This window comes from Anser brachyrhynchus, assembly GCF_964034855.1.
Source record: "Anser brachyrhynchus genome assembly, chromosome: Z".
NCBI classification, from domain to species: domain Eukaryota; kingdom Metazoa; phylum Chordata; class Aves; order Anseriformes; family Anatidae; genus Anser; species Anser brachyrhynchus.
This window is the reverse complement of record NC_137697.1, coordinates 31686166-31708762: the sequence shown is the minus strand read 5'-3', so window position 1 is coordinate 31708762 and position 22597 is coordinate 31686166. Positions and strand designations below refer to the sequence as shown.

The 22597-nt window shown below is 38.1% G+C and overlaps 1 protein-coding gene across 1 annotated transcript in view; it reads right to left on the bottom strand.

Moving 5' to 3' along the window:
- Window positions 1–22597, bottom strand: part of LOC308185858 (ADAMTS-like protein 1) — a 203742-nt gene that overhangs the window by 94551 nt on the left and 86594 nt on the right. Inside the window, exons 10-13 of the mRNA XM_080574482.1 lie at window positions 12653–12703; window positions 9518–9722; window positions 7694–7841; window positions 3713–3797 (exon numbers count right to left, since the gene is read on the bottom strand). Coding sequence (XP_080430608.1) covers window positions 3713–3797; window positions 7694–7841; window positions 9518–9722; window positions 12653–12703 — 489 coding nt within the window. The remainder of the gene's footprint in view (window positions 1–3712; window positions 3798–7693; window positions 7842–9517; window positions 9723–12652; window positions 12704–22597) is intronic.

The window sequence follows — 22597 nt, the reverse complement described above, 5'->3', positions numbered from 1 at the left end:
AGACAGGCTTGGTGCCGTGACTACTTCACTGGGGAGCCTGTTCCAGTGTGCAACCACCCTCTTGGTGAAGAACCCCTTCCTGATGTCCAGCCTAAACTTCCCCTGCCTCAGCTTAACACCGTTCCCGTGGGTCCTATCACTGGTGATTAAGGAGAACAGGTCACCTGCCCCTCCACTCCCCCTCGCGAGGAAGTTGTAGACTGCGACGAGGTCCCCCCTCAGCCTCCTCTTCTCCAGGCTGAGCAGGCCCAGTACCCTCAGCCGCTCCTCATAGGTCTTCCCCTCTAGGCCCTTCACCATCTTCGTTGCCCTCCTCTGTACACTCTCCAACAGTTTAATGTCCTTGTTGTACTGTGGTGCCCAGAACTGCACACAGTACTCGAGGTGAGGCCGCACCAGCGCAGAGTAGAGCGGGACGATCACTTCCCTCGACCGACTAGCGATGCCGTGCTTGATGCACCCCAGGATACGGCTGGCCCTCCTGGCTGCCAGGGCACACTGCTGGCTCAAATAGGTGTCAATAGGTGGTCATGTTCTAATTACTCAAATTCACAATCAGCAAAAGAGCTGGCAACATCACACACAGTCTCACACCAGCTGGCATTTGATCCAGCATCTAAAAAAAATCTCACCATTTCTGACACTTAGATTAGCATGCAACTACACTCCACGCTGACCATTTATCAGTCAATACACATGGGTGATAGTCCAATATCTGTCAGCATGGTAAGCCATGGGATACTACCTTGTGTCTCTCTAGCTACAGAAGAAGAAGCCAAAAGATGCATTATCTTGTAATTCACCTTACTTTTCAACATATTGGTGTATTTGAAATTGTTATGTAGTCGAGTGATGCTATAAAACTTGGCACCAAAGTTGATTGTTAACTGTCTTGGTGAATTCTGAATGTTTTGTCTCTTTTTTTTTTTTTTTTTAAATGTCACTGTATGCCTTTAAAAAATCTAATAAACAGAACCTAAATGGAATATGTGTTTAAAGATAGAAATTAAAGAAAAACACTATTAATAGTGAAGCACTGAAACCGATTTTCTGGGGAAGTTCACCACTCAAGGTCACTGTCAACAGATTAGATAGTCTGAAACAATGTGCATATGGCTGTTAAGGTTTACAGACAGGGATTGCATGGATGTGCCTTTCAGCACAAGCTTTCTAAGTTTTTATTTGGTCTTTCTGGCTCATGCCTTATCACTAGAAATCATTCGAAGCTAAACACAAGACATGGATATCTCCAAGCTTTGGGAAAGTTTGTACAAAGAGTCTGACTTTTCACCCTCTATTTTAGCTACTAGTCAACATGTATAAAAATCTATAGCTGAATTAAATTTAATGTCATATCGATTTCTCATCAGCCTAAAATAAAGATTATTCATGCTTGCAGAGTTGTGCCTTGTAAGGAGAAAGAAATGTACAAAATGTTGCCCCATGGCAGAATGAACTTAGACTAGACAGTGCTCCTCTGTATTAGTATCCCACTGGTATCATTGAACTGTCGCGTGAGATGGGGTAAAAAGATAACAAGACCTTTGGAGGTCAGGGCCTTTATTGCAACAGTAAAACTGTAAAGTAAGGAGATGTCATAGATGCAATTAAAACTATTTAAAATTCTTGAACTCCTTCTTCTTTCCCTGTTAGAGCACCACAAGTAATACACATAAGCTTTTCTAGAGTATTTTATTAAAATGCATATGCTTATTCTATACAAATCCCTTCTTGCTAATATTTAAAGCTACACACAGTCATATAAAATATTACTGCACTCTTTTTCTACAGTACTAACAACAGTCTTCAAAAAATTTACCTCAAACTTTGCCACTGTATGAAATTGCTGCAAATTTTTCCAAATATGACCACATATCAGCATGATTCCATTTGGTAAAATACCTGGCAATACATATTTTTATTTACGCCTTCAGAAGTTAATTACAGTTTGCTAAATGCACATTTAGTTAAGTGGTTTGCTATAGTGCAGCAAGCCACAAGCAAACATTCAGAAATACAGAATTTTCTAGACTTTGCTTGTGAATGAATCAACTAACAAAGTTCATTCTGGAAACAGTAAAACGGCTTATTATATTATATGCTATAGCTGCTACTAATATATATATATATATACACGTGTGAATATCTGCAGTTTTATAAACGTGTGTATATAAATGCATGTGTGTGTACATGTATGTGTATACATGTATGCATTTATGTACACATGAGAAATCGATTAATAAATTTATTATTCGGAGGGTGCTTTATGTATATCTCTTGCTCTGTGTCAATGTTCCAGTTGCACACAAATTCAATTCAGGAGAATTGAATCTGTGCCAAAATTACAATTCTATTGCATAATGAATAATATTTATTAGTCCAATACACAGCTGCAGTTGCAACTAAAATACCATGTGCTCAGCCATGAGGAACTGATACTGATTAAACTATGAACACAAGTTACAGTTATAGCACTCATTTTTCATAGTTCCAGGATAAAAAATCAGAAACATAATCATAATAGTATATGTAATTTCTCAGTCTCATTGCTAATGGCTTATATGATATGCCATTCTTACTGCAGTGTCCTTTTCATTGCTATTTTATTAGACTAAGGATGATTAATTATTCATAAAGTACAATAAAACACAATTCTAAAGGAATTTCTGAGAGTTTTTTAGGTCACTTAATTTTTCTAAATTCTCCTGCACTTCTGCTGTTAATGAAGTGGAGTGCATGTGGAAACTGCTAGATCATATTTTCAACAGCACCATGTCATGAATTTGGTACACCAGTTCAGATTCCTACAATTAGATTTTCTTACTGATATGTTAAAAAGGCAGCTATCACCTCTATATGGAAATATTCTATTCCATTTTTTTATTGTAGGCTTTCTTTTTTTTCTTCAGCACTAACTGTTACTATTTTATGCCCTCCATGTCCTTCTGACTCAAAATATACAAAACAGAAGACAAATGAATAGAAAAAAAGAAAAAGAAGAAAAATAAGGACAGAATGAATTAATTCTATATACCTAAGAGGAGAAATGTAGTTTCCATTATTTCAGGCAGCCTAGGGCATGCAAAGGGATTGTCAATGTATATACATAGGCAAATCTGCCATCCGAGAGGTTCCATGGCAGGAGGATGAGTTGGGTTTATGAATGGGTTACAAGGTGTTGACTGAGATCACTCTTGCAAAGATGGCTAGGCAAGGGCGATTAAGTGGCTAGGAAAGCAGGTTGGGAAAAACGCATGAAATTATGAAGTATGATGATAAAACAATCCAAACCATAGGGCTGAGGTTTTAATTTATTTTATGTTAGAGTTAATTCACTTCATTTGCTGCTACTACACTATTCTTGAGGGATAGGGTGGGGGTGGGGATCCTCACTGGCTGCTCTGTATTTTACCTCTTATTTCACAGGACTATTGTGATGATAAATAAAGGTGCTGAGGTGCTGAGACACAATGGTGTTGTGCACCATATAACTACTTTAGGTAGACAGACTCACACTATAATATTATTGTAAATGACCTTAAATAAAACATGCATATATTTATTCAAATTCAGTCTGCATTTGTCCTCTTAAACTGTGCCTCTTCATACTTAAATGTGACACAGCCTTAAGTGCACTAATTTCCACCACGTCAGTTCAGCTCCAGATCCTCATCTCACAAGGAACTGTTGTGAAAATTTTTTTAAGACTTACGATGGTTCTTCAGACACCACTGCTCCTTCTTCCAGCTCTTGAGCCTGTTTGTACCATGGCAACTTTGCTTCCACAGGAAGTTTCTCTACAGAACAAACACAAGCACATCAAAACAAAAACCATGCAGCAGTGCTCCTATGTGTGCCTGCCTCTCCTCTCTCACTGAGTAAGCCTCATGTGTGTCTTCATTCACATGGAGGCTGAGCACAAGAGAAAAGGGACAAGGGACAGAATTATGGAGTTCTTATTATGGAGTTGTGCCCTGGATTATAAAGCTCACAAGATTAGTTATATGACCAGATAGTTTATTATTGCAGCTAAAAACGCTATGGTGTTCTAAGGTGAATTAAGTCATATTTCAGAACACACAACTGGGCTACAAAACTAGGCATATTTAAAAGTATTTTTTTGGAGTCAGACTTGCAAGTGTAATGACCCTTCATTGAAAGCTGTGAAGGCAAAAGGTATAAACTCCTTGTGCTCACTCTTGAATTTTAGAACTTCAGAAGACACATTAATCTTGTTTTTGATAGATTGCAAAAAGGAAGAAAATCCTGATTTGATGAGTGATACCACAAAACCCAGAGAAACTGTAATAAAATGGTCAAGCTATACTTTTCAACTTTATCAGTTCATCGGCTGTGTGGATTTAAAAAACGAGCTTGATACTTTTTCTGTCATTTCTGATGGAAAACAGTGGAGCTGCTTTTTCTCCCCTCCAGGATATGCACACAACATAAAGAGTTGCTCTGTTCTGGTGAGTGCAGGGCCATTCCATTTTTTGAGCCAAATTCCACTCTCATGCAGTGTCAAAGTGGAGCATTTCAGCTGAAGGCAGTGGAGCTGTTTTAGCTCTACAGGAGTATAAAGTAAGAGCAAATTTGGCACCATAATTTGAAAATGAGCTCTGCATTTTAACAAAAATGTTTTGGGCCAGGATCAGGGTAAAAACACAAATAAAACAGAGTGAAATTCAGACCACTAAAGAGAACAAGGGCTAGGCTTATTTGCCATTCACAAGCCACATAAGCCTTTCAAGTTTAGATAATGTGTAGATATTTATTTGCCAATAGGAGCAGATTAATGTCATTTAGAATATTTGAGAATTTTCTGTAACTTTGTTGTGGATAAGAATGACCTTTTCATATATGTACATGAAATTTCCAAACTGTTAGATGTATCATCGAGGAACAATAATTTACAACTTGATTTCACAGCTACTGCAGCTTTTCTTGGAGCAAGATATTAGCCGGGAAAAAAAGGGACAGTAATATAGTTACTATGCCTGTCTCCCAGAAATAGCTTGCCAAGTTCTTACTCTAACATATTTATTAGTGCCATTTGAGGATGAATATTTGCCAGCACAGCTCTTAGTTTAATCCATATTTTACCACTTTTGTTATGCAAAAAATGTAGGAGATATTTCTATTTATATGCATTGCAGCTTGTTTTATGGGTTTTGGAAAGCCAGATCTTGCTTCGACACTTTTTTTCCTTGGATGCAAGTGCTTGTAAAAAGCAAAAGCTCTCGTGTACAGTTGTCTGCTACATGACTTTTTAAATAAGATTTCTTTTTTAGAGGTGTGTATTCAACAGGAGAGACAGATAAAGTCAATTATAATCTACATTGTAAAATGATTTGGAGGATCAGAAATGTTGATGTTATACAGTGTGTTTAGACAAAAAAAAAAAAACAAAAAACAACACTCCTAACATAAACTACTGAAGACATTTTAATTTTGGAGATTAAGGTAAAATCTCTGTTTTTGTAAGAGAGTTCCAGTGAAAAACACTTAAATCCTATATTATACATAAAGTTCTATTACATGAATGCACATTCTCTATTAAAATTGAAAATCATTTCTTAATCCAGGGTTATCCTTTTTTCCCATTATTGGTGTAAAACAGAGTGCTTGAATAAACTAAAATGAAATAAATAACATCAACTATTTGTATTTTGATTTTCTTTAGCACAGTGCATTAAAGTAAAAGTGTATTCCACAGTTTTTGTTTTGATATTTTAATCAGCTAGGAACATTGTTTTCCTGCTTTATTTTAATCCAGCTCCAGAAGGAAAAAACATGCTAAGATTAACACATTCAACAGAAGTGAGGTACTTTACTACAACCACTGCTTTAAATATATAATGCTAGATTCATGACATAAAAATTACAAGTTTCCATCATATAAATGGGATAATTTGGATTGGAAGAGACCTCTGGAGAATGTCTGGTCCAGTTCTCTTCTGAAAGCATGATATAGCCCTCAGTTACATGGGTCTTCAAATATTACCACCTTCATTATGGAGGAAGAACTGAGAGAGAATTGCAGAACCAAGAGAAGAGTAAAATTAAACCCAATCAAAACAGTATTCTTCACGTAGAGCCTTCCATCCCATGGGAAAAGATGGGAGAAAGAAATAACCACCTACAACCGGATACTAATGATGTATGTACTACAAGGTGCACCACAAGAATTCATCTAGGGTGAAGATGCCACTCTGTTGCAAGAGTCTGCTTCCAGCAAGCAGACATGTACAACTGCCATTTGTTCCCAGACAAATCCCATTGGAAGAGTCTTCTTGATGCAGGCAAGCATAGCTTTCCTAGCTGGTCTTGCAGCTTTTCCCAGGTTCCATAGGCAGAAGTCAGTTGTGGGTGGTATACACCACCTGATTTTTGGCGTCTTACTGCATTTTGCTTACACTGCAAGCTGCAGGCAAACAGGAGTTTGCTTTACTTGGGATCTGAACATTATAAACAGATAAAGCCCCATAAATGTGGCTGTTTGACTGAGCCCAAGCCCACTGCATCTCAGAGTCATGCTAGCGCAGCCAGCACGAGCCTTTTATTCATCCCGGAACATGGGCTGACTGAGCTCATGTTGTCCAGCAGTGTGCAGTGTAAACACACCCATTGCTCCCCTGAGGCTCTGCATCTGGGTTTTGCCACTGGGTGGCTGGTAGATGCAGTGAATTCCCATGTTCCAGACAGACTGAAACATTGCAGCTTGACAAGCTTGTCTAATACAGGCCAGTGAGCACAGAAACTACAATTCCAAATTTCACTTTTCCACCTCGGATCAGTATGAAGTCGCAGGTCACTTCATAATAAAGGTTCTTAATATGGACCAGCAATTCATTTTTCAGAAGGAATTGATTTTTTCTTATGTTGGAGTTTAAGTCTCTAATTAAGTTCAACTACATTGCTGGAGCCCAGAAATTACCATAAATTACTGAAGGTACAGACACAAAAAGGTTTCATCAATAGAGATGTACATACATACAAACACATACACACTGATATACCTGTGGAAACAAATTCTTGGGACTGGTGCTACTGGCCATTGCCCATTTACCTAGTCTCCAGGACTGATGGGACTTCTATCCCATAAGAACATCTAAAGGGCTCGAGAAGTTTGTCCTTCTCTCAATAAACTGTGGGGAATTTACCCCAATCTTACTCTCTATGGGGCCCAAGTCAAGAAACCATACTGATTGTGAGTCCCCCTTGTATAAAGATGCTTCAAGTATTTTTGCAGCCTTGCTAGTAAGAGGAACTTCATGGTGCAATACACAATGCTTGCTTCTGTCTGATTTAAGCATCCAAGTTGTGAACAGGCTCTTTAAAATTATGGCTACGTTTATCTAATTTGAATGTTATTTACATATTTAATTCCTTTAGAATACAGTACAAGTTTAGCTTTGATATGATCAATGTGGTTTAAACTGCTTACACTGTGGTCAAATTTACATGTATTTTTGCTTGCTGGATCACAAATTAACAAAACCCTAGAGCTTATAAGAATGAAGAGCCAGCATTCACTCTACCTGGCTAGCAGGCAAACTGGAACAGGAATGGCAGGCCTTAAATGTGAAAATTCAGGATTCAGTGCAGGTGGCAACAGTGCTACTAATGACAAAACAAAATTGCTCAACATGGAAAAATGCTGAAAACTTTATGAGAATCTTTCTCTCATTACCTTTGGGTTTGTAGCAAGGAGTGGGTACAATGCATTCTTCTTTTATGTGTGGCTTTGTTTTAGAGCTACAGCCTCCTGTATGCATCCCTCTGTGATCAATGCAAAGAACCACACGGTATCTGAGCCCTTGCCCACAGGTCACAGTGCACTGGAAAAAGGAAATAAAAGGAGGAATGAGGCAATGATTGCGGTAGGCCATGAGTGTGACAAATAAAAAGGGAATGTGCAACAGAAGTACATGTACAGCAGAGGTCAAAACATGATACAGAAACACTCAACCCTGATCATAAATTATTCATAATATTTGGTAGTTAAAGATTAGGCATAAAATTGGCATATATATTTGCCTTTGTGTTCTGCACGTTTATTTGGTTTAGACATTTAGCCTGTGGAACATTTTTTTTTTTCTGTGTCACACTCCCAGCACTGGATACTTGGCTTGTGGCCATCCATCCCAGATTGGATTTGCTCAGTAACACCCTGTCAACTTCACCTGGAGCCACTCTGCTTTGCTTAAACAAAGTATTGGAGCTTATGGGTTAACAGGGGTGACACAGCTATTTTGAAACATAGCACCAAACAGAATGGGAAACTATTTAGCCTTTCTTCCCTCAGACAATTAAGTCTTTATTTATTTATTTATTTATTTATTATTTATGATAAGGTACATCATGTTTTCACCTCCCTCTCCATCCTTTTTGTAAGCTCTCTTTAAGTATTGAAAAGGTGCAATGAGGTCTCCCTGGAGCCTTCTCTTCTTCAGGCTGAACAGCCCCAGCTGTCTTCATAGGAGAGGTGCTCCAGCCCTCTGATCGTCTTTGTGGCACTCCTCTGGACCTACTCTAAAAGATCAACATCCTTCACATGCTGGGGGCCCCAGACCTGGACGCAGCACTCCAAGTGGGGCCTCACAAGGGCAGAGTAGAGGGGAAGAATTACCTCTCTCTCCCTGCTGGCCACCCCTCTGTTGATGCAGCCCAGGACACAGTTGGCCTTCTGGGCTGCAAGCGCACACTGCTGGCTCATGTCGAGCCTTTCATCCACCAGAACCCCCAAGTCCTTCTCTGCAGGGCTGCTCTCAGTGAGTTCTTCTCCCAGTCTGTGCTCAAGTCTGGGATTGGCCCGACCCAGGTGCAGCACCTTGCACTTGCACTTGTTGAGCCTCATTAGGTTCACATGGGCCCACTTCTCCGGCCTGTCCAGGTCCCTTTGGATGGCTTCCCTTCCTTCTGTTGTATCGACTACACCACTCGGCTTGGTGTTGTCTGCAAACTTGCTGAGGGTGCACTCAATCCCACTACGTCATTGATAAAGATATTAAACAGCACCAGTCCCAAGACAGACCCCTGAGGTACACCATTCGTCACTGGCCTCCACCTGGACATAGAGCCATTGACCACCATTCTCTGGGTGCAATCATCCAGCCAATTTCTTATCCACTGAATGGCCCACCCTTCGAATTCATCTCTCTCCAATTTGGAGATCAGGATGTCATGTTCACAAATAGCTTACTGCTTTTGTTTTGTGCATTTCATTCATGTTCTCAGTCTATTGTTAGTAGAGGATCACAAATCACTATTACAAATCTGATTTATTCTTCAATCATTCTCGTTAATCACACTAATCCTATTAATACACTAAACCTCAGTATTTACTTTGTAGATAGACAAATAGCATCATTGAAACAGAGGTCATGGTAACGAGGCAGGAAAATAATGAAACTTACTAATTCAGCATGCTTACTAAACTATTAGCATTATTATCTGATTAAAAGATGTATTCTTAATACAGTAAATACAAAACCATCAAAGTGAAACTCATTACCGGTGACCACTCCTGAGCAAGCCACTTTGGGCAGTCAAATATATTGCAAGGTTGGACAACAGGCATCTTCGGAGTATACATGCATTTCCATTCTTCCACAGGGCTAATATGCCCTTGAATGTCTTCCTCCACACATGAGACACTGCGGCTTTGAATGCCCCCTCCACAGGAGGAAGAACAGGCAGTCCAGGGTGTACTTTCCCACCTGGGAAAAAGCAAAATGTAACAGAGAGGTGTTAGGAAAAGGAACCCTTGCTGATCCCATCACAGCCCCACAAACGCATAAACTGTTAACTGCAGTTGGTTTTCTTTTATTTCTGGTTACCATCAGTAAAAATTGCACATACATGTTTTATAAATGGTGATAACTACAAAGGACTCCAATGGGTGCTGTCTTTAAGTCACAGAATAGTAATGTGAAACTTCCTCTCTCCACTAAACCCATAACTACTACCATAGAAACTCTAAATACTTTTAAATTGATTCCTTTTATTTAATTGATGGGATTATCATAACTCCACAACTTGCCAGATTCTGAGAAGTCTTTGTTACATATTACTAGAGGGTCAGTAAGCTCCTGAACTTATGATGTTCCTTTTGCTAGAATATATAGGGAAAAAGAAGTGGTTTTTTTGGGCAAAACAACTGAGTTGAGGGAAAAAAAAAAAAAAAGGATTAGTGGAAATTATCAAAGAAGAGAAGAGGAGGCTATACTGACAGGTTACATGATATAGACCACATAGGCCTTGTTTCTTTACATCTGAGACAGTGGGAGGAATTCAGAAACCATCTTTTCTCAACAGGTGCCATTTGAAAATGTAATGACAAATTCCCAGAACAATGCATATGTTCTGAAAAGTCATGCATACTTACTTATGAGAACAATCTTTTTTTTTTACAATGATGCATATACATTAATGTATGTATCATTTTATATGTGTGTATATCTGTTTGCATAAAATGCAGACCGGTATTTCCTCTCTCATATTCAAACCACTGTCACAGAGAGGACACAGGACTACTGCCATGACAGTCATGAGTGTGGCTATTCCTTTTGACAAGAAAATTTAAAAGAATATTTGAAAGATTGATTTTGGTCACAATTTTTCATTTTTTGACTTTTTTTCTTCCTAATCACAACAAAGGAATTATTTTTAAGTAACCCTTAAAGGATCACCAAAATTGTTAAACAAAATGAAAAATACTTTCCCTCTGACTTTTCATCATATCAACCCATCTTATTCTGACCAGCTCTAGCACATTTAAGCACTACCCACAGCTGGCTAATGGCTGAAAGTGCAGTAAAACCCTCTGTGAAATGGTTTATATTAATAGCTGTTTATGAATGGCAAATCCACTGACTAATTCTATGACGTACCACACAGAAGTGGTCAAACCACATTTACACCATGTCTTATCCATCATCATGTGTTCTGCATAAGCTCTGTATGTCATTAATGGGTAAATGGACAACATTTTTAATTCAAATATGCTACCTCTGGACAAATATGCTCTTCTGGACAACTTTCCCAGCTAAGGTTTCTAAATACCAAAAATCTAAATGAAGAAGTCTCAAACTGAAATTTGGAAGCAGCAGAAACTCCTGCCACCAGCCTGAGGTAGGCATAGGAGCGCTGTGGCTGGAATTCCATGGAGTCACTGGGACAGGCTGCTGGATGCCTTGTGCAACCTTGGCAATACAAATCAGCTTAAATCTTGGCCAGCAGTTTGGTCTTTAGGTTTTATATGAACATAAGACAGAAAGCTAAAAGTTTTCTCTGCCGTACAGCTCTTCAAGAAGGAGTCACAGCTCCTTCTGAGTTACAAGGGGTGCAATGCTGAGGATCTGTGGGAGGAAATGGTAATGCATTAAAGTAAGCACTGTATCTACTGAACTGTACCTTTCCTTGGTGACAAAATTCAAGGCAGAGGGATAAATAGGGAAATCTTGCAAAAACTCTTTCCCAAATTTTGTCTCTACTTCTCCAGGAGTGTTTGTCATTCTCCTCTGCCCCTGATATTAGGTGCCACTAACAGACAAGTACTTTTGTGTGTGTGTGTGTATGTTAGGTTGGTTGGTTGGTTTGGGGGATTTTTTTTATTTTTATTTTTTATTTTTCCTAAACTCTGCAGGTTGGGAGGAAGGACATATTTTGTCCTTCTGGCTTAGCCCTCTCTTGTGCCAACCTCATATTCTGTTCAGTGTCTGCTGTCTCTGTCTCTGAGAGAACTGATCTGTCGCTGTGTCTTCCATTAGCCACTCACTGTGGTCTGTGTATGATTTCTTCACCAAGCTGAGACTAACGTGTTACCAAGGAGGCTTTTTTTTTTCCTTTTTTTTTTTTTTCCCCCTGTGGCATGATACTATGGAACACAATAAATTAAAAAAGGAAGAAACAAAGCACAGTATCACTGCATGTCCAGGCAGTGTTTCAAACCCAACAGGTTATTCTCCTTCAGCATTTTTATCAGCACAAGCCTTATTAACTGTTTTAAAAGTAATTACTCAGGTAATTATTTTCATAAGAATCTCACGTCTTACATTAAAGACATTTTAATTGTGAGATATTAAATAACATACACCAGGCCTTGACCCTATTCCTGTCCCTGATCTCTGAGTTCTCAGAGGAGCCAATGGATTAATGCCCCTGGGAAGGCATTAGCATTGGTTTGCTGGATCAGGACATATCACAAATGCTGTCTAAAATGAAAATTTCACAATTTATAAGCATGCAGGAAACAGCACTGTCAGAGAGAGAGATCTGATGGTTCATTGCAAAGCCACAGATCACAGTCCTGTTCAGAGGTGAATAAAGGGAGGGAAAAGGAAAGGTGAGAAAGAAGATGGAGGGATGGGTAGGGTGGGGATGGGTGGGGGGAGAGAGAGAAAGAAAGGGACCATACACTTAATAAAGCTACATTACTGCTTCAGCTAGAATACCGTTTCAGCTCTGCAGCAATAGAATTTATAACAGGTTAGTGCCTGAACATCTGCAGGTTAACGTGCAGCATTCAGAGCAAGAGGAAAGACACATCTGTTATCTTGATTTGAGAGCAAAGCAGAAATACAGAGAAGACTAAAAAAGCTGTAAATGTATTAGTTAATCCTAGCATCTGGTTGATTGTTTTACATACCGAGGAAGGGGATGGTAGAGGTCATAGGGCATGATCTGCTTGTATCCATCACTGTTAGGAACAATAATGCCAACCCTCTGAGTAGAAGGTACACATAATAAAATAAACACTAAATGATTACATTATACAATTTATTTTTTTTCTTCACAATATTATATCTCTCTCTCTATATATAAAACATAACAAAGAAGATATTTTACCTCAGTTTCACATTTAAAACTTTTGCTTTCATCCAACAGTTTCCAAAGCATTCAAAGATCAAAACACCAATTGCTACTTTATTTTTATGAAGATACTATTCTTTGACTAAGAGCCAACCTATTAACACAAATGATCCAAATGAACTGTTCAAATATTACTTAAATTTCTAAGGTGACTATCTGCCATAAAGAAAAAAGAATCTACATGTAATACTTTCTTAGAGTTTGGATCCAAAGTCACTGAAGATAATAGGAGAACTGTCTGTTTCAGAGAGCTCTAGATCAAACCCTTTTTTAGCTATTATATGGTTGTTTCTGCCCTTCAGATAAAATGTCTGCTTTAAGCGGGGCTGGGATTAGAAACTGAGAATATCACAGTGCAAGTAAACAAATCTGCAATTCATGTCTCTCCACTTTAAATCTGTTGCATTTCATTCATCTTCAGAACCTGTCTCATTATTTGAGCTTTACTGGAAGCCAGAAGGAACTGGAGAGAAGAGTAACATGTCAGGGATTGCTATTTTTTCTTTGGCACTGACATGACTGATTGGCTTGGTTAGCTAAAATGTAATTAGCATAACATGTAAAGCATATAACATCTTTTATAACAGGCAATAGTGCAGATCAAAATTAGTAATTATCTGAACCATTATCATGCCCATAACGTGTGAGATGGATATAACTTGACATATTGGCAACTCCAAGGACTCACTGAATTGCTAGCCTGGAATTTCATACTTTGTCTGCACTTTTTATAGATTCTGACAGAGTAACTTTCTTCCCACATCCTCTCCCAATTACTAGGCATGTCTATTAATGTGAAACATGATCCCAGAGCACCTCATAAGACAGCTTCATCAGAGCCAGTGTGCAACAGTGGACTTAGATGGTGCAGGTGGACAGAACTATCAGAGTGAATGCCTTTTGTAGTAGAATAGAGAGCATGTCCCTACACAAGTAAGAATGAGAGGAAACTGGCTGAAAAGAATGAGGGTGGTGTTTGAGAGCCTTATATAGAAAAGAGATTATATGTATGTTGCTGTGCATTTCTGTAAGGAGAAGAGAGCAAAGGACAGGGAAGGGAGAAAGTATTCCCCATCCTCAAAACAGTTCCCTGAAAAGTGGTCTAAGCATTCAAAGGAGACTTGACATGCTAAGTCTTCTTTCAGTCAACAGCGTTTTTATGGGCAATTTGACTGTGATAGGAGAATGGATCCCATTGTGTTTTCACAGTGAAGAGTCAGCATTAGGTCAGTGTGCTGGAATTTTCCAGCTAAAGCACGGAAAGACACAGAAGCCCTGGGAGTGTGTGATGAATTATGAACAGCTCCTTCTCAGGTTAGCAACCTTTGCAGTCACAGGAGTCCTCTGTGCTGGTCTACAAGATATTTGTATCTACAGAGAGCTGCCCATCTCCACAAAAACTAAAAATATAGGGCAGACAGATCTGGTATTGGGAAACTTTGGAAAAGACAAATGTATCACTTATGCAATGGCCAGCAAGAAAGTCTTCAGACTTAGTTCAGACTTAGACTGACTGGTAAATGCCTGCAAAAGTGAGAAACAGATTTTTTTTTTCTTTTTTGATGCTTTTGGGAATCTGTGCTGTTTCCCCGACTGCCCTACCACTGCTGCTGAGTTCTCTGAGCACTCCGAAGCCTCTTGCGCTTTCCAGCTCATCAGCTTGCTGAGGAATGGTTGGAAAAAAGATTAATATACCAAGTTCAGAAATGCAATAATTATACTATAAAAGCATCTACTGCCTAAGAAAGAAAGACATTTCAAAACATTTCTCTCTCATTGCAGTGAGAAATGTTGTCTTTCTAATAAACACAGTCTGTATGCATAATCCAGGTCTATATGCATTACAATGCATAATATCCAAGGCCATTCCAGTGGAAATAACTGTACCACGTCCAAACACTGTTGTGAAGATTAAATAACATTTACAAGGCACTAAATTAATATTGTCATTGGAAAGGCTTACCCTCAAAGAATTCTGCATACATAAATTGCATTTCTGTAAATGCTATAAAGCTCCAAAGGATTATTGACACTGTCCTTGTGCATGTGAGAGGCTGCCAGAGGCTCTCATATTACTACTGCAAGATGGTGATTCCCAGCAAGGTAAGCCATATGATCACAATAGAGAAAAAGACCCTCACACTAACACACAAAATTTAGATTTATGACTTTGAACATCAACTTGAAGATACAACAGAACAGCAGATGGGAATTGTACCATTAATGGCAACTGGATTTTTATTAGCTAGTCTTATTGGTTTTGTTTGTTTGCACACACAAAAAAAGCAGACCTAAGTGGACTATAAAAAAAGAAAACAAAACCCACACGTATGACTGTGGTGAATCATGTACTTTTTAAATGGACAGAGTGGCTTAAATTCCATGAACCTATCAATCCATCATAATCCTACAAAAATACAGAAGAGATCTAGGATACAGGATTTGACCACTGTTCATTACTCAGACAATGCGATGAGTATAATGTGCTAAAAGAGCAGAGCAAATAATAGTTCTCCTACTATACTGAAATTTCTGGCTGATGTGGGAGTAGCAGACAGGACTAATTCACACAACACCCAGAAAAAACTTGCTCTGGCAGGAGCAGGAGCATGAAGCAATTTTGAAGACTTGTTGTGTCTCTCATGCCTGAAATCTCTCATGTCTCTTCGACCTACAAGCTGTGTCACATACTCTACAGATGTGTTTGTTTTCCTCCTGAGTGCTGGCAGCTTCAGTACAATTGCTCTTCCAAGGCATATGTCCAGCTGGAACAGGAACTCCACATGCCAGAGGTGGGTGTGCAGCAGCCAGGTCTGCCATCTCCGCAAACATTTGGCTTTCCCCTGGGACGGGTGCCTGCAGCAGCTTTCCTTGAAAGTCATGTTCAGTGCTGTCTTCCTTTGTAGCTCCATCTCCTCCTCCAGCTAACCCCTTAGCACAAACGGCAGGCTCAGTCGCCTTTCTCCTGTAGCTCCCCGATGATTCTCTCTTGGACAGCCCTTTCTGCCTCCCTCTCCTTCATGCCCACAGCTCTTGGGTCAGGAGCCCGCTGAGCTGAGCCAGGCATGGGGGTCTGAGCAGGGCTGCCCACACTCCCTATTGACTGGAACACCTCCTCCTACTTCCTCTTGGGGACTCATACACTGAAGGTTTAGGCATTTGCTGAAATGTACTAGACTTGAGAATCAATGATTAGGGCAGGGGCTATACCATCTAAGAAACAGCCTGAAGTGTGCTTAGGATATTAACAGCAATTGGTAGATAATAATAAAAAGTTGAAGCAGGTAAGCTGGTTGTGGACAGCTAATTCATGAAGTGAAAGGGAGGGAACACTTGGAAGACCTGAAAAAGTTCATCATATAAGGCATGGGTTTAGCATCCAAGCCAGAAACCCCCAGAGAATTGTGATTATCACTGGACAGGCTTGTGAAAAAGTCTCCAATTTAACACTACAAATCCTGGCACTAAGGTGTGTGACACTGCACCCTCCTTGCACAGTGCTCAGTGAAGATACCACAGTGAGATGTTATCACCTTTTGCTACAAGATCACTTTCTGCCCTGAGAAACAGATATTGAGACACTTAACAATATGGTACCTGTTAAGATTTTCCATGTGTTACTCTGTAAAATTACCACTATTTCTATTTAGAGCTAGGGTTGATGACATCTACTAACCTTAGTTACTGGCAACATTTATTTTTGAATGCCTAATTTTGCAGGTAGTGGGTACTGTAGTTCTCAGCCAGTATGAATTCCATTTTTGTTTTCTTGATCACTGTGCTTAATCCTTTAGGTATAGATCACTTTACAATTAGTTCATGATATTACACTCAATCAGTGTGGAACTTGAAGAACCACCATGTATTTTGTCTTTAATGTTTTTATGTATTCTTAGCATTTTGTAGACTGGTGAAAGCCGATGTTCACTACCTAAACATTTTTAGATGGACTCAATGGATATTTAAATAACCTACTTAAATTTATGAAGGATTGCTGAGAAAGCTATACTTCTATGTCAACCTCTAGAAACCTCACACTTTAGACAGTATGTCTGTTCAGCACAGTATCTCATCTTTATGATAAATGACTTCTTCATGGTATATAGACTTGAAATTCTAAAAAACATAGTTTACTTATCACTAGCATAGGTTGCTAAAGACTAATTTCTTTACAGAACTTGAAATAGGTGTTATCAATTGGAAGCAGTGAAAATGCTTCCTTCCTGTAGCACGACTGTAATGTTTCTGAAAATTTTCTCCCTTTTATATTCTGTTTAATATTTTATGGTGGTATGGATAAAGAATGATTGATACCAGGACAGAAATTAATTTTATTAACAATGGGATATCCACTGTCTTTTAGTGACTATTTTACTACTTGCTGCAGTTCAGGTCTCTTCTAGGACTTAACAAAAATAGATTGTTTTCCTATAACTTCATGTTGGACAGACAGATACCTGTATCTGATATTTATTACAGTACAAGACCTATTTTCCCACTTTGTGGTTTGTTATCTGATGCATCCTAACAGCTTGTTTCTGCCTTTGTATTTTTCTTTAATATAAATTATCCCCTGAATTTGCTCTACTATTCACATGTTTTAATGCTCTGATGGATGCTTCCTGGCCCACCCTCCCTACCTGTTCTGACAAAATTATTTTCTAGCTTAATTTAAATGCCTTTTGCCCTACCCAGTAATTCTAGCTTTTGTCTATTTGTCTTGAGAATAAAATTGCTTCTTTAGGCATTGGGAGTACCTGCAACTCATCTTTACTCTACTCTTGCACTCAATTGACCCTAGTTAAAACTATCAAAACATTGCCAGTGCTGTCAGCTCATTCTTCAGCTACATCTGTATCTAGAGACATATATGCTGCCATTTCTACTTGATGTATCACTGGTTCCAATTTAGTCTTTAGTCTTCCCAAAGACTTACCGAATGATTCCTTTCCTGCTGCTTTGAACTGTTTTTTGCATACTAAAATTCTTCCCCATTTCCTGTACATAATGTATGACTTTGGCTCTGGGAGCTTAGGTAGTACCTCTGTAGTTTTTTATCTTGTCAAAGTATCACCCTTTACAATTACAAATGGAATGACTGACATTGACTGTGCTCTCTCATTTGCAGGCAGCACACTTTTTGCTAATACCAGTCATCTATTGGTATTAGTTTCTAGCACATGCAAATTCAGCCATGCTGGTGCAAAAGGCTTTTTTTCCTCTTTTTTTTTTCCTTTTTTTTTTTTTTTTTTTCCCTCCCCTTCTGTTTTTAAAACCTTCATGTCTCATCTCCCCATGGAACTGCTGTTTCTAGCTGATGAGCTTCTCTGTTTTTAGGAACTTTCATATGTATGTGATTGGCTGTGAAAATTCAGACCAGATCCAGCAATTAGAGGCAAACAAAGTTCAGACAAAACTGCAAGACAGAAAGTCTTTCTAAACCCCCTTTAACAAATTAAGAATTTAAGTAAGAATGCAAATCCACAGAAATGACCATTTGCCTGAGGCAAAGATCTGGAAAGGGCATTGTCATGACCAGTGTCCTACATCCATGCAAAAAGCTGGGATGTTGTCAAAAAGCCCAGTATCTGCAGTAAATGTGGGATATTTTATGTGAAAGAGTATTCAAAACAAAATTAAAATCTTTCATATGTCTCACTTGAGGGCAATAACAATAAATGAGTCATTACATCTCAGACCCCTCTCATCATTGCTGATCTATGGCTGCTACTGTGTAAATCATAGAGTGCTGCTCATCTTTTAAGAAACACACCAGCACTCTGGTTTCATTCATTTTCCAAAAATAATGTAAAAAAAATGTGAAATGTGAAAATAGGAACACTGCACTGATGCAATACTTGTGTCTTAATTGCTGTCTACTTCAATACCGTTAGAGAAGTTGCTAACAAGCTAAAAATTATACAGTTGGCAATTTTCTGTTTCAGCTGCCAATTTGTAATGAAGTAAGGAGACTTTTGTTACTGATTAAAAGGATACTTAGTGTTGCCCTTTTAATCATACATATTTACTCATTGCTACTTCTTTTTCTCTTGAATGAAGTGTATAAAAGTTATCATGCACACTTTTGCCCAATAAACTGTATATACTTTCACTTCACTAAGTGTATTGGACCTTAGGATTACTGATGATTTATGCTATGAAGGGATTTCTCAATCCTCTGGATTAATATCCTATACTTTTGTGTGCTTTGACTTATACTGCATTGTTCTTGTTAGATCAGCTAAAAGTTAAAAAAGTAAAATTTTATTTAAATTTAAGTTTCTTTTTGCTCAGGCCTGCCTCTGGCACCAGATAGATGTGGTGTTAGGTAAGAATGTTCTGTGATAGTTAAGTGAGAATGCCAAAAGAAAAACTTTGATGGGAGGAAAAGGAGTTTGCAGTTTTGCTGCAGGACTACACAAGCCATTCATGTTTGAGAATTCTTTTAGATCATTGGGTGTAAAGTTTTGCTTGAGCTAGAGATTTTTCCTTTTTTTTTAATTTTAATTTTAATTTTAATTTTTATTTTTTTCCAGAGGTACTAACATTATTTCTGGTAGTAGGCTTACAGATAGTGCTCTGGGTAAATACTAGGATTTATGCCTGTGTAGATCAGACCGGCATTTACTGCAAAGTGATAAAAAGAATCCCACATGTTACAAGCTTGCTAATATGAAGTTTTTGAGACAGCTGCTGCATGAAATTAGAATCTTTGCTGAAGATGCCTGTATAAGTCTTTATACAGTATTGAAATGTCCTGGTAAAAACATCATTAGAATTATGTGACTCAGAAAATCCCACATGAATGTGTTGCAGAGACAGGCAGTACATAAGCAATAGATCCCATTGGTAAAAACACAGAACAATGTTGCTGGAAACGTGACCTCAGAGATGAAGATGAAATCTAGAGGCAGAAATGATGTTGCTCCAGAGGGTATCACAGAATGGTGAGTGGCATAAAAACCTTTCACATCTTTGTGAAAATTTCTTTTTGGAGGAATGCTTTCGAATTATAAAAGGAATGGTATGTTCAGTTTACAGCGTGTGAGATTTGTTCTGTGTAAGTGTTTAGCACATCCAGTTAAGTCAAGTCTAAACAGACTTTTTCTCAAAGCAGAAAAATAATCCTTTCACCTTTCAATAGAAGATACCAGCTGATGACAGCCAAAATCCCTCCCCCAAACTCTCCACCCTGTGAAGTGTTGGATAGTTCAGACTTGCAATTCATTGAGCTCCTGAAATGTTGGATTTTGCCACATCGAAGAGGGGGTACACTAGATAATGTTGATGTAACCTGCTTCTCCTCTGAGTATGTGAAAAACTGGGTTTGCAAAAAAAAAAAAAAAAAAAAAGAAAAGGTTTTATTTCCACAATCATTCAGCCCCAATTTTCAATTTTTCTTTTTGCTAATTATAATGCCAGCAATATTGTTAGTTATTGCCATAATGAGCACAATAATGTAAAAAGTTTCTGAGCAGTAAGCCTAAAAAGACAACTCATTGCTGGTTTACATGATAGTCCTGATATTCATTATATCTCTTCTTTCACTCTGCCCTTTGCTGAAAATTGTAATGTAACCCCTCCTACAGTAACCCTTGGTTGCTTTATTCAATGCCACTGTGGTCTTCCACAATTATTTTCTGTGGCATTCACTGACACATCATAAGAACAGTCAGCAACCACTAATCAGCTATGCCTCACTGAAACTGGGTTTGCCAGGAAAAAAAATTATCATCTTCATTTTATACTGGAGGAGCAGAGTGGCTGACACACAGCAAACACACTGCAGAGCTGAGACGCCTCCTCACTCATAGTCCCAACCCCGTTGTTCTGCTTCACCTACCCTCTTCCTGACCGTAAGAAAGCACCGAGATTCCAGAAATTACCACAGATTTCCTCTGGTTTTCTGTCTGTGTTGTTGATTCTTGAATTCTTTTTAAAGACACTTTTGAAAATAATCATTTTCAATTTGGCACTCTGTGAAGATGTTTCCAAAAAGCCAATTTCCTTTTGTTACTGCCTGTACCCTGGGATGGCATAGCTGTGCTTCTAAATGACTCTCCTTCCCCTCAGGGTTTTTATATCAACAACTTTGCCTTGCTATGTCTTATATAAAACAAAATTTACTTCCTGACATCTGTCCAGCAGCTATTTTTTCTCTCTTTCCCTCCATGTACTATGCAATTGTCTGTCCTAACATTTGAGCATGTCATTTAAAATTATTGGGAAAAGTATGGAAAATATCCTTAGAATAAATTTCAGAGGCAAATTGCATACTTGACTCAAAATTGTATTTAAAAAAGAAAGAAAAAAAAAAAAGAAAAAAATCAGCTTAGTCTTTACAGAAAAAAATACATAAAATTGTTTTCTCATTGATACCATGGAGGATCTAAAAGACAGGTTCCATATTAATTTGCTTCTTTCCACAATCATGTTTTCTGAGACATTCATATTTATGTCTCCTACCTGATCAGACATTACTGACATTAGTTTCAAAAAATTCAAAGACGTTTTTTGTTTTGAGAAAATCACTGAGAAAAAAAACAAACAACTTTATTATAGTAAAGTTTCTTCATTGTAGTAAAGTTAATTGAAACTATTAATATATTTAAATTGCCTGAGCAATTAAATACATGTTCTTTGTGGAATGCACTAGAACAAAAGAAGCCAGATACTGAACTTGACAAAACATTGATAGAGAAAAAAATGGTCTGGTTGCATTGTGGGAAAGCAATCTCTATGTTGAAAAATCTTTTCTGAGTACATGCTCAACAGGAAATACTTTCCACAAAGCCTTAGTAAAGCTCATTCTTAATATTGTATCCTTAATGCACTCTAATGAAATGCGTGATAAAATATGTAAGTTAAAGAATGCACAATACTGCTGAAATAATATCAGATTTTGAGACTTGATATTTCCACTTCTTAATTCTGGGAGATTTTCACTTCAAATTTTGAACTGTATGTTAACATTTCTGCCTTTGATTGCTTGCAAACAGAGCTGCCATTAAAAATGCATTTACCAGAGAGAATAAGTATAAATTTCCATACGCTTTGGTTAAATGTATCTTCAGTGATGAAGATATGTTATCTCCAGTTGTGAAAAGTCAAAGAACTTTAATGATCTACAGAAGAGTTAAAAACCACCTTGAGCTTGGACAGGTTTGTTCTCTGCTAATGCTTATGTAGTCTAAAGCCATTATACCTGGTCTGGGAAGAAACTCTCCGTAGTCGGGTAGAGTCCCAGAGGTCCCTTAAAACATCCCTCTTCTTTGGCTAGGACAGGTTTTTTTTTCTTTTCTTTCTTTCTTTCTTTCTTTCTTTCTTTCTTTCTTTCTTTCTTTCTTTTTCTTTCTTTCTTTCTTTCTTTCTTTCTTTCTTTCTTTCTTTCTTTCTTTCTTTCTTTCTTTCTTTCTTTCTTTCTCTTTCTTTCTTTCTTTCTTTCTTTCTTTCTTTCTTTCTTTCTTTCTTTTTCTTTCTTTCTCTCTCTCTCTCTTTCTCTTTCTCTCTTTCTTTCTCTCTCTTTCTCTCTCTCTTTCTTTCTTTCTCTCTTTCTCTTTCTCTCTCTTTCTCTTTCTCTTTCTCTTTCTCTTTCTCTTTCTCTTTCTCTTTCTCTCTTTCTCTCTCTCTCTCTCTTTCTCTTTCTTTCTTTCTTTCTTTCTTTCTTTCTTTCTTTCTTTCTTTCTTTCTTTCTTTCTTTCTTTCCTTTCCTTTCCTTTCC